Source organism: Rhinopithecus bieti, unplaced genomic scaffold, assembly GCF_001698545.2.
Source record: "Rhinopithecus bieti isolate Rb0 unplaced genomic scaffold, ASM169854v2 scaffold_4916, whole genome shotgun sequence".
Classification (NCBI taxonomy): domain Eukaryota; kingdom Metazoa; phylum Chordata; class Mammalia; order Primates; family Cercopithecidae; genus Rhinopithecus; species Rhinopithecus bieti.
In genome coordinates this window covers 461,117-473,844 of record NW_016804605.1, presented here as the reverse complement: position 1 = coordinate 473,844, position 12,728 = coordinate 461,117, and the positions used below count along the sequence as shown (strand labels likewise).

General features: G+C 37.3%; 1 protein-coding gene across 1 annotated transcript in view; it reads left to right on the top strand.

The window, feature by feature from the left end:
* USP24 (ubiquitin specific peptidase 24) overlaps positions 1-12,728 on the top strand; it is a 150,815-nt gene that overhangs the window by 98,666 nt on the left and 39,421 nt on the right. The window contains 3 exon segments of the mRNA XM_017869403.1: positions 6,960-7,021; positions 9,817-10,008; positions 10,977-11,094. Coding sequence (XP_017724892.1) covers positions 6,960-7,021; positions 9,817-10,008; positions 10,977-11,094 — 372 coding nt within the window.

Sequence of the window (12,728 nt, the reverse complement as noted above, 5' to 3'; positions counted from 1 at the left end):
TTGTTCATTGTTAGTGTAAGAAACACAACTGATTTTTGTGTTGATTTTGTATGCTGCAACTTCGATGAATTTATTAGTTCTAACAAGTTTCTTTTGCAGAAACTTTAGGGCTTTCCATATATAGTAACATGTCATCTGCTAACAGATAATTTTACTCCCTTTTCAATTTGGATGTCTTTTATTTCTTTTTCTTGCCTAATTGCTCTGGCTGAAACCTCCAACACTATGTTGAATAGAAGTAGTAAAAGTGGGCATCCTTGTTTCTGCTGTTAGGATAAATGCTTTCAGTCATTCAGCATTGAGTATGTCTGCTGTGGGTTTTTCGTATCTGACTTTATTATGTTGAGGTAGTTCCCTTCTATTTGTAGTTTGTTAAGTGTTTTTTATCATGAAAGTGGGTTAAATTTTATCAAATGCTTTTTCTGCTTTGATTGAAATAATCATGTAGGTCTTTTTCTTTCTTTCCCTTAATATGGGATTACATTGATTTTTGTACCCTGGACCATACTTGAATTCCAGGAGTCAATCCCACTTGTTCATGGGGTGTAATCCTTTAAATGCACTGCTTTGGTTTGATAGTATTTTGTTGAGGATTTTTGCATTAGCATTCATAAAGGATATTGGTCTGTAGTTTTCTTGTGGTGTCTTTTTCTGACTTTTCTGTCAGGGTAATACTGGTGTCATAGAATGAGTTAGGAAATGTTACCTCCTCTTCAGTTTTTTGAAAGAGCTTGAGAAGACTTGGTGGTAATTCTTTAAATATTTGGTAGAATTCACCAGTGAAGCCATCTAGTCCAGGGTTTTTCTTTTGTTGGGAGTTTTTTTTTTTTTTTTTTTGGATTACCAATTCAGTCTCCTTGCTGAATAGGTTTGTTTACCTTTTCTGTTTCTTCTGATTCAATCGTGGTAGGTTTTGTGTTTCTACGAATTTGTCCACTTCATCTAGGTTCATTTGTTGGCATACAGTTGCTTATGGTACTCTCTTATATCCTGTTCATTTCTGTAAAATTGGTAGTTACGTACCCACTTCCATTTCTGAGTTTAGTAATTTGATTCTTCTGCCTTTTTTGTCTTAGTCTACCTAAAGGTTTGTTGGTTTTGTTGATCTTTTCAAAGAGCCAACTTTTGATTTCATTGATTTTTTTTTCTTTTTGGTATTTTTTTTATCATTCTTTATTTCCACTCTAATCTTTACTCATTTCTTTCCTTCTGCTAGCTTTAAGTTTGGTTTGTTCTTCTTTTTCTAGTTCCTTAGGTGTAAAGTTAGGTTGTCAGTTGGATCCTTTTCTTGTTTTTAATGTAAGCATTTATTTTAATTATACTTTAAGTTCTGGGATAAATGTGCAGAACATGCAGGTTTGTTACATAGGTATACACGTGCCATAGTGGTTTGCTGCAACCATCAACCCGTCATCTACATTAGGTATTTCTCTTAATGCTGTCCCTCCCCTAGCCCGCCACCACCCCCCGCGACAGGCCCCGGTGTGTGGTGTTCCCCTCCCTGTGTCATGTGTTCTCATTGTTCAGCTCCCAGTTATGAGTGAGAACATGCAGTGCTTGGTTTTCTGTTCTTGTGTTACTTTGCTGAGAATGATGGTTTCCAGCTTCATCTGTGTCACTGCAAAGGACATGAACTCATCCCTTTTTATGGCCACATAGTGTTCCATGGTGTATATGTGCTACATTTTCTTTATCCAGTCTATCATTGATGGGCATTTGGGTTGGTTCCAAGTCTTTGCTATTGTGAACAGTGCCTCAGTAACCACACGTGTGCATGTGTCTTTGTAGTAAAATGATTTATAATCCTTTGGGTATATATCCAGTAATGGGATTGCTGGGTCAAATGGTATTTCTGGTTCTAGATCCTTAAGGAATTGCCACGCTGTCTCCACAATGGTTGAACTAATTTACACTTCCACTAACAGTGTAAAAGTGTTTCTCCACATCCTCTCCAGCATCTGTTGTTTCCTGATTTTTAATGATCGCCATTCTAACTGATGTGAGATGGTATCTCATTGCAGTTTTGATTTGCATTTCTCTACGGTGATGATGAGCTTTTTTTCATGTTTGTTGACCACTTCTTTTGAGAAATGTCTGTTCATATCCTTTGCCCACTTTTAGATGGAGTTGTTTTATTCTTGTAAGTTTGTTTAAGTTCTTTGTAGATTCTGGATGTTAGCCCTTTGTCAGATGGATAGACTGCAAAAATGTTCTCCCATTCTGTAGGTTGCCTGTTCATTCTGATGATAGTTTCTTTTGCTGTGCAGAAACTCTTTTGTTTAATTATATCCCATTTGTCAGTTTTGGCTTTTGTTGCCATTGCTTTTGGTGTTTTAGTCATGAAGTCCTTGCCCATGCCTGTGTCCTGAATGGTATTGCCTAGGTTTTCTTCCAGAGTTTTTATGGTTTTAGGTCTTACGTTTAAGTCTTTAATCCATCTTGAGCTAATTTTTGTATAAGGTATAAGGAAGGGGCCCAGTTTCAGTTTTCAGCATAGAGCTAGTCAGTTTTCCCAGCACCATTTATTAAATAGGGAATATTTTCCCATTGGTTATTTTTGTCAGGTTTGTCAAAGATCAGAGGGTTGTAGTAGATGTGTGGCGTTATTTTTGAGGCCTCTGTTCTCTTCCATTCGTTAAATCTGTTTTGATACAGTACCGTGCTGTTTTGATTCCGGTAGCCTTTTGGTGTAGTTTGAAGTCAGGTAGCATGATGCCTCCAGCTTTGTTCTTTTTGCTTAGGATTGTCTTGGCTATACAGGTTCTTTTTTGGTTCCATATGAAATTTAAAGTAGTTTTCTCTAATTCTGTGAAGAAAGTCAGTGGTAGCTTGATAGGGATAGCATTGAATCTATAAATTACTTTGGGCAGTATGGCCATTTTCACGATATTGATTATTCCTATGCACGAGCATGGAATGTTTTTCCATTTGTTTGTGTCCTCTCTTATTTCCTGAGCTGTGGTTTGTAGTTCTCCTTGAAGAAGTCCTTCATATGCCTTGTAAGTTGTATTCCTAGGTATTTTATTCTCTTTGTAGTAATTGTGAATGGGGGTTCACTCATGATTTGGCTCTCTGTTTGTCTGTTATTGGTGTGTAGGAATGCTTGTGATTTTTGCACATTGATTTTGTATCCTGAGACTTTGCTGAAGTTACTTATCAGCTTAAGGAGATTTTGGCCCAAGAGAAGATGGGGTTTTCTAAATATAGAATCATGTCATCTGCAGACAGAGACAATTTGACTTCCTGTCTTCCTATTTGAATACCCTTTATTTCTTTCTCTTGCCTGATTGCCCTGGCTAGAACTTCCAATACTGTGTTAAAGAAGAGTGGTGAGAGAGGTCATCCTTGTCTTGTGCCAGTTTTCAAAGGGAATGCTTCAGGCTTTTGCCCATTCAGTATGATATTGGCTGTGGGTTTGTCATAAATAGCTCTTACTATATTTGAGATACGTTCCATCAATACCTAGTTTATTGCATATGTTAAACCAACCTTGCTTCCCAGGGATGAAGCCGACTTGATCGTGGTGGATAGCTTTTTGATGTGCTGCTGGATTCAGTTTGCCAGTATTTTATTGAGGATTTTCACATCTGTGTCATCAGGGATATTGGCCCGAAATTTTCTTTTTTTGTTGTGTCTCTGCCAGGTTTTGGTATCAGGATGATACTGGCCTCATAAAATGAGTTAGGGAAGAGTCCCTCTTTTTCTCTCGTTTGGAATAGTTTCGGAAGGAATGGTACCAGCTCCTCTTTGTATGTCTGGTAGAATTCAGCTGTGAATCCATCTGGTCCTGGGCTTTTTTTTTGGTTGGTAGGCTATTAATTACTGCCTCAATTTCAGAACTTGTTATTCGTCTATTCAGGAATTCAACTTCTTCTTGGTTTAGTCTTGGGAGGGTGTATGTGTCTAGGAATTTATCTATTTCTTCTAGATTTTCTAGTTTATTTGCATAGAGGTGTTTATAGTATTCTCTGATGGTAGTTTGTATTTCTGTGGGATCAGTGGCGATATATCCTTTATCATTTTTTATTGTGTCTATTTGATTCTTCTCTCTTTTCTTCTTTATTAATCTGGCTAGTGGTCTAGGAGTATTTACCAAGCAAATGGAAAGCAAAAAAAAAAAAAGCAGGGGTTGCAATCCTAGTCTCTGATAAAACAGACTTTAAAACCAACAAAGGTCAAAAAAAAAAAAAAACAAAGAAGGACATTACACAGTGGTAAAGAGATCAATGCAACAAAAAGAGCTAACTATCCTAAATATATATGCACCCAATACAAGAGCACCCAGATTCATAAAGCAAGTTCTTAGAGACCTACAAAGAGACTTAGACTCCCACACAATAATAGTGGGAGACTTGAACACCCCACTGTCAATATTAGATCAATGAGACAGAAAATTAATAAGGATATTCAGGACTTGAACTCAGCTCTGGACCAAGTGGACCTAATAGACATCTGCAGAACTCTCCACCCCAAATCAACAGAATATACATTCTTTTCAGCACCACATTGCACTTGTTCTAAAATTGACCACATAATTGGAAGTAAAACACTCCTCAGCCAAAGAATGGAAATTGTAACAATCTCTCAGACCACAGTGCAATCAAATTAGAACTCAGGATTAAGAAACTCACTCAAAATCGCGCAACTACATGGAAACTGAACAACCTGCTCCTGAATAACTACTGGGTAAATAGTGAAATTAAGGCAGAAATAAATAAGTTCTGTGAAACCAATGAGAACAAACACACAAGGTACCAGAATCTCTGGGACACAGCTAAAGCAGTGTTTAGAGGCAAGTTTATAGCACTGAATGCCCACAGGAGAAAGCAGGAAAGATCTAAAATCAACACCCTAACATCACGATTAAAAGAACTAGAGAAGCAAGAGCAAACAAATTCAGAAGCTCGCAGAAGACAAGAAATAACTAAAATCAGAGCAGAACTGAAGAAGATAGTGACATGAAGAACCTTTCAAAAAATCAGTGATTCGAGGAGCTGATTTTTTGAAAAGATTAATGAAATAAATGTAAGCATTTATAGCTATGAATTTCCATCTCATAACACTTTTGATATTTCCCATAATTTTGGCAAGTTGTATTTTGTTTTCATTTGTCTTAATATATTTTCTAATTTCCCTTCTGGTTTCTTTGATCCATTCTTGAGTTTTTTTTAATACCTCTGTTTTCTAGATATAATATGTATAATCTATAGAATTTCTCAAATTTAGTTATAATTTTATCTGTTGTTTGCAAGTCTTTATTATAGGATTAAATGTGTGTATAAACACTTGTTATATTCTCATTCACTTTCTAATATACAGAGATTTCTGGCCCCCATATCCAGGCTTCTACATAAATATTATTTTGAAACATTTAACCTTCTGTTTTAACATTCCAAATGTCTAAGAAAGAAGTCAAGATTTTGTTTTCTGGGATAAGGTCATTATGAGTGACTTAGAAATGTTAAAATTCAGCCAAAACTTAAAATTATGTTATAGTTTACCATCAAGATTTAAGCTGAATTAGACATTAGCCGTGTATTTCTGGTAATAAAAAATAATTCTTTAATGATATTTCAGAGAATTGCTTCCCCCAGTAAACATGTGAATTAAAAGCTGTAGAAATTTCTTATTTTGTCTTTGTATACTTTTTACTTTAGAATTCCAACTTTTCCTGGTTAAAATTTTTCTAAACAGACGAACTTTTTATTTGAAAGACAAATGGTTCTTCTGTATAAATGTTTAAGCCATTTTTTAAGAAGTTAAAGCTATTGTGCTTATACTTGTAAGCCAGTTTACTTAATATAAGTACACGTTAAGATTTAATTTTTTCTTTAATATTAAGTTCCTCTAAGTTTTACGGAAGAAGCAGAAAGCATTAGATGAGAGTTTTAACATACACTCTTAAAGAATCCTTAAAAATATGTTGAAGGTAGAGCTTTTTAATTTCACATCAAACTGAATCTTTAATTATATGTTTGCATAATTTAAAAAATTACATCTCACAGCTTTTTTTAATGCCCAAGTTTGGTACATATTTTCTCCCTCAGTAGTGTGATGATGATAGTTACATGCTAAATACCAGGGGAAAAAAAACAGTATGGTGATAATAATAGCAGTTACCATGGGCCAACTATATGCCACACAGCATACTAAACTGCTTATGTATGTTTTTCTTTTAATCCTCAGACTGGCCTAATGAGTTTGGCAGTTTTATTGTCTTCATTTGTTATAACCATAATTCTTGGTTCATTATATATTCTCCTCATTAGTTTGTGCTTGAACCTTTTCTACATGTTTGTGTATATGCATGTTTTTTATTTCCAATACTATAGTAAGCATTTTAAAAGTTACAATACTAAAAGTTAAAAGTGTAATAGTTGTCCATGGGACATCCAGTTGCTGTAAGTACGGGAGCCAGGTTTAAAACCCATTTGTGTCTGAGTCTAAAACCTGTGCTGTTCACTACTATAATTGCAGAAAAAGCTTCTTTGATCATCCTCTGTAAAATAGTTTCCCTGTGTCTTTCTCTTCTTACTCTGCTCTATTTTTCTTCTTAGTGCATATTACCACTTGACAAATGGGTATATTTCTAATTTGTTGTTTGTCTCCCTTCTTAATTTCACTGATCTCCCAAAACAGTTCCAGGCATTTGTAGGTGCTTAGCAGATACAGGTTGAAATGTAAATGAATGAATGTAATGAGTGTATTATGTATGCAATCTGTGCATTTATTATTTTAAGATGTGATAGATTTAATGTTTCCCTCTCTTTACACTGTTATTTCTATTACTATATTTGCATTAGTAAAATCAATATGCTTCTTGCTAAAATATAGAATTTGAATTAATATGAAAGTAGTATGCTTATGAAACTTGTTTCATGAGCTTGTTCTTACAAGGAAAATGCTTTTTATTTTCAAATCAGCCTCTTATTAGTAACTGAAACCTTTCTGTTTTTTAGACTGTTATCTCAGTGTATGGAGTATTTTGACTTGAGATGCCAGTTATTAGATGATCTGACAAGTAAGTAAATGACTAATATGTAGGGGAGAGGGACTGGGGAAGAGTAGAAGAGAAAGTCACACGGGCATTTCTAAGTATGATTTACATATCTCAGGTGTAAATAAAATTACAGTTATTGTTTGAAGTTGAACCTTGTTTTCTTGAAAATAGCGTATAAACCTATGTACCAGTGAGCTCTTCTTCTATAACCAGTCATTAATGAATTGAGAAAATTTTTTGATTTTTAAATTGTCTAAGGCTCATATTTTAATTACACTGATACAAAACTATTATGAAGGGTCTTTCTCTCCAGTGTAGTCTGTTATAATTTTAAAGGTTAATTGTCGAAGAAAAGAGGAACTCTTTATTGCAGCATGTTGATAGTGTTAGAAGTCAGTTCATTAGTGTTACTTGTAAAGTATCACGGTTAGAAATTCTGTTGTTAGTGTGCTGAGATTTTAATTGTACTTACCCTTAAATAATGCAAATGTATGTTGCAATGCTCTGTGTAAATTTCACATCAAGAGTTTGTTCTCCACTCTTTACAAAGAATTTGCTTCAGCTTACAGGAAATTAATAAAATAAAATCAGGATCCACAAAAATAGCAATTGGTAAAGAACGTTAAGGCCAGGAGAAAAAAAAATACCTCAGAATTAATTTGTGAGGTTCCTGAAAGCCAGAAGTAAAAAGAAAACAGCGTATGGTTAGTTGTTCAGCATATGGTTAGAATGCCCTGTAAGAAGAAATAGAATACTTTCTCAAAAGAAGCAAATCTCTTTCCCAGCACCTAAGTCTAAAAGAAATTTCATACAAAGGCCATCATGTAATGGACACATAAAGACAGTGACTAATAATCCTCAACAATATTTCTATGGTGGCAGATGCCTTCATCAGTTTTGTAAGTTTCTGTCAAAAACAGGAGGTGGCTGGGTGCAGTGGCTCATGCCTGTAATCATGGCACCTTGGGAGGCCAAGGCGGGCGGATCACTTGAGATCAGGAGTTTCAGACCAACCTGGCCGGCATGGTGAAACCTTGTGTCTACCAAAAACACAAAAAGTAGCCGGGCATGGTGGCACGTGTCTGTAATCCCAGCTGCTTGGGAGGCTGAAGCAGGAGAATCGCTTGAACCCGGGAGGTAGAGGTTGCAGTGAGCCGAGATTGCACCACCGCACTCCAGCCTGGGTGACAGAGCAAGACAAAGTCACCAAAAAAGAGAAAAGAAAAACAGGCCACATTGCTCTGAGCAATGCAGTGGAATTGGTTTCATGAAGAGGGAGTTAATACAGTGTGAGAGTGTCTTGATTCAGAGAGAAGATCTGTTGGATCTAGCGAAGTGGGTGGACTCCATGTCCCTCTTACAGTCTCACATAACACTGGTTTTCACCCAGGCTCCCAGGGAAAGCTGACCAGCAGCCATCCAGGCTTTGCTTTCTGCTCTGCAGCAAGGACAGGAATCATGAGTTGGCTATACACATGCAACTTTGAAATGAATGAATGAGTTATTAATGTAGACCTTCCCTGTGTTGTTGAGTGATAAATGAGGGACCCAGGATCTCTTGTTAAGATCTTGGGAGGTGAGGGGAATTAATTCTCAGGTAATAACATGTCTTGAAACAAACAATATTTGCCATTTCTGGAGTGTTTTCCATAAGCCAGTGCCTACACTAGCACTTCGTACACAGCACCCTGCTGTGTAGGTGCTGGTCTCATTGCATAAATAAGGAAAGAAGATCCACAGTAAGTGGTAGACATAGGGTTTGTATCTGGTCCCAGTCCAGCTCTGACTGACCCTAAAGGGTCCTTCTTCACTTCACTGTGTGGAGACCCTGCTTGCTTCTCACTATAGTACAGTGGAAGAAGAGCATAATCACTCTTCCTCTCCTCCCCAGTCTCAATTTCCAATGTGAAATTGTGCTGTAAGTCCTTGTTTGAAGGGGCAAGTGAAATACATAATACAGAAGAACAGAGTAGTTCTCAGGAGTTTGTCACATTGTTTAGAAACCTGGACTCTGGCAGCTGTAGTTCTGACCTCATTGTCCTTTGCTGAACTCAGCCTTCCCTTGGTTCAGGTAACACTGCAGGAGTGTTGATTCTCCTCATACCCTTCTACCCCTTCTTTCTCTAAAAGATTTTGTTTCCTGGGACCTCTGCTACCCCCCACCAAACCAGGAGCTCCTTCAGAGCGGGATTTGTCTCCCTCATCTTACAGCCTCAGCATATGGCACGGTGAGCTGCACAGAGGAGGCAACCAATAAGTAGTTTATGAATGAGGGTGCCTTCATTCCCTGTGGGCAGCAGCTGTCGCCTACTATTTGTTAATGACAGTTTTGTGGGGTTTTTTGTTTGTTTGTTTTGTTTATTTTTTGAGACAGAGTCTTGCTGTTTTCGCCCAGGCTGGAGTGCAGTGGCATGATCTCAACTCACTGCAACCTCTGCTTCCTGGGTTCAAGCAATTCTCCTGCCCCCGCCTCCTGAGTAGCTGGGACTACAGATATGCACCACCGTGCCCGTCTAATTTTTGTATTTTTAGTAGAGACGGGGTTTCACCATGCTGGCCAGGCTGGTCTCGAACGCCTGACCTCGTGAACCGCCCGCCTCAGCCTCCCAAAGTGCTGGGATTAGAGATGTGAGCCAGCAGCCCCGGCCTTAATGATAGTTTTTTAAAGACCTATGAAGTAAAAAATTGGGGCTTGACTTTGCTTACTTTAATTCAAGACTTTGACTGCTTGACTTTGCTTACTTTAATTGAAGACTTTGACTCCATAAAGGAAAATTCTTCTTTGTTTGTAATGGATTTTTTTTTTTCCTTCTTAGCTTCAGAAATGGAGCAGTTAAGGATCAGCCCAGCTACCATGCTTGAAGATGAGATTACTTGGCTGGATAACTTTGAACCTAATCGCACAGCTGAATGTGAGACCAGTGAAGCAGACAACATCTTACTGGCAGGGCACTTACGCCTCATCAAGACCCTTCTTTCACTCTGTGGGGCAGAAAAGGAAATGCTTGGTAATTATCGCTTCATCTTATATGGCAGATTCTTCAGTGCTCAATTATTGCCAGTGTTGTGTGTAATTGGGAAACTAAGATAGATGCCAAGTGTTCCATGGCAAATTGACCCTTCACACAGTAGGAAATTGTCTGTTATTTTAGTGGCTAACAAATTTAAGATGTACTTTACCCGTGTCATTAAACAACATAGAGAATTTTATAGTGTTCAAAATATCTGGATCACATAACTTCCTAATACCAAGTAAGAATTATAATTCAAAGTAGATTTTTCTCTTTTTGCTGTTAGGTACTTTATAATACATAATTTACTGTCTGTCTTCTTTTAAGGGGGATTCTCATCTGAGGAGGCAGCCCCTAACCACCCCTGCCCTCCAGTGGTGGGGTACATATGAGGTTCTCCTAGGGTGCACATGTAATTTGTAAAAGATTATTCAGTATTATAAATTGTATTCAGAAGACAAATGAAAAATTAACTCTTTTATAACACAAACCAAGCTTTACAAAATATTCTTGGCTACTGGGGATATATAGAAAAGAGTGATTCTTAACCAGAGAGAGAAAGACATATCATTTTAAACTAAAGAGGCAAGATTTTAAAAGTTTCAGGAACTCTTATGTGGACTCCCCTATGCCCAGAGTAAAAACTATTCACTCAAACCATTCTGCCTTGTGGTGTTCTTGGCACTTGTGTTTCTAAAGTGAAAGCTTGACTCCTTTCACTGCATTGTAAGCCCATAAGGGAAAGCACCCTCACCTACCTATCTTTGTATTCTGTCCCCTTTGTATTCTACCCCACAAGCTTTGCCATGTAGTAAGTTCTCAAAAAATAAACATTAAATTAAACTAAATGCCCTGCTTTTGGGTAGCCTCAGGTACCTTTGCTGCTCTGATAAGAAAGCGCAAGATAGGATCTTTGAACTAAAATATGTGTTCATCTTCAACATGAATATTATGCTCTATTCCAGGTTCATCACTCATTAAACCATTGTTAGATGACTTCCTTTTCCGAGCTTCTAGAATTATTTTAAATAGTCATTCTCCAGCTGGCAGTGCCGCCATCAGTCAACAGGACTTTCATCCAAAGTATGGAAAATGCACGTTGTGTTCAGTTTTGGTAAAAATTCTAATTTGAAACTTCAGTCCCAAAAGATTTTGTTAACTTGGAGTTTGTCTTCCATCTGTCAGTCTGTATATCCTATGTTATCCACTAAATGAAGAAATGCATGTGAAGGGGCTTAGCGTCAAGCCTGCCTGGCACATAGTAAGCATGGAGCAAGTGTGCTGGCACCATTATTATCATCAGAATGGAAGAACAAATAAAATGTGGCTAACTTGGTCAGTAACAAATTCCAAGAGAAATGAAGGTTGTAAGAATTATGTCCAAAGTACAAATAAATAGGCTCTGAGTAAAATCTTGAAGATTTCTCAGGAGAAAACGATAGGTGCTTTAGTGCATGAACCTTGTGGTTTGCTGCGTGCTGGCTGTGTTCTGTTAACTGCAGCTGCTCATGATTTATTGCGGTAGTAACTTTGGAATCAAATTTTGTATTAGTTTTATGGATACAAATTTGAAATATCTCTTTGTAATGTTGACCCTACTTGAGTGGTATTTATACTCTTGTGGGTAGGAAGACGAGGCAGAGCTACAAGCTGCTATTTCATTTGCTCCAAATCTAACTAACTTTGTTCCTTTCTTGTGAAAACCAGAGTTAATTGAGTAATCCGGAAGAAACTGATTTGCTATTTATAGTGAAAAGGGTTCCTGTACAATATCAGTGGTTATTGAAATGGACAAGGCATAATAAACAGTATTTTGTGGACTCCTAAGAGGTATCTTATGTATAAATATTTCTTTACTTAAAGTTGCCTCATTAGCAAAATCTGCTTTAGGTAAGAAAAACAAGCAAAACCCTTCATTAGAACTCTTGGGGTGTTCCTCAGGCTGTGACTCCCATCCTCATTGCTATCCCAGCCCTGTTTTGGAAGATTTGGTGCTAGGTCTATGGAAGTCTTTTATTAAAGCAGCAGAAACAAGTGAATATTTTAATTTTCAGTAAACACAAAAGACATTTCTTTAGCAGTTTTATTATTAATAAAAGCAGTTCCTCCATAAATGAAGAAGGAAGGAGTGTTTTATAAAATCATATACAGTGCCTTGACTAAAAAACGAAACATTTGTTCATCCCTCCCCATTGTACTGAATGGTGTTGATTTATCACAGTAACTCCCAGTCTTTTCCCACCAAAACCTTCAAGGAAGAAAGAGATTTAAAATACACAGAAACTCTTTTCAGAAGTAATGCTAGTTTGTATCACAGTAACAAAGCAACTTTTAATGTTTAACCTGTGTAAATGGCACCTCCCTATTCTTTTCTTACTGTCCTTTGCAACCCTGAAGTTCAGATAAGAAGCAAAGGACAGTGCCAGCTCCATGGCCATTGTCTTCAGTGCCTGGTGTGCTGGTCTAAAAGCCTCATAACCCCCCCCCTCCCTTAAATGCCTCCTACACTCCCTCAGTGTTTCACCCAGAGGTTGGCTATCGTCTTTTCTGTGTATCCTTCTTAACCAGTGATCCCTCAGTAATACAAGGTTAGCATTGGTTAAAGTGAGATATTATTGTCCGTCCCCAAAGTGATTTCTGCTACAAGGCAGGCAGTGTAGAAAGCCTTTGATTTCATGCAGAATGCTTGCTAGTTATCTTTTTTTTTTTTTTTTTTT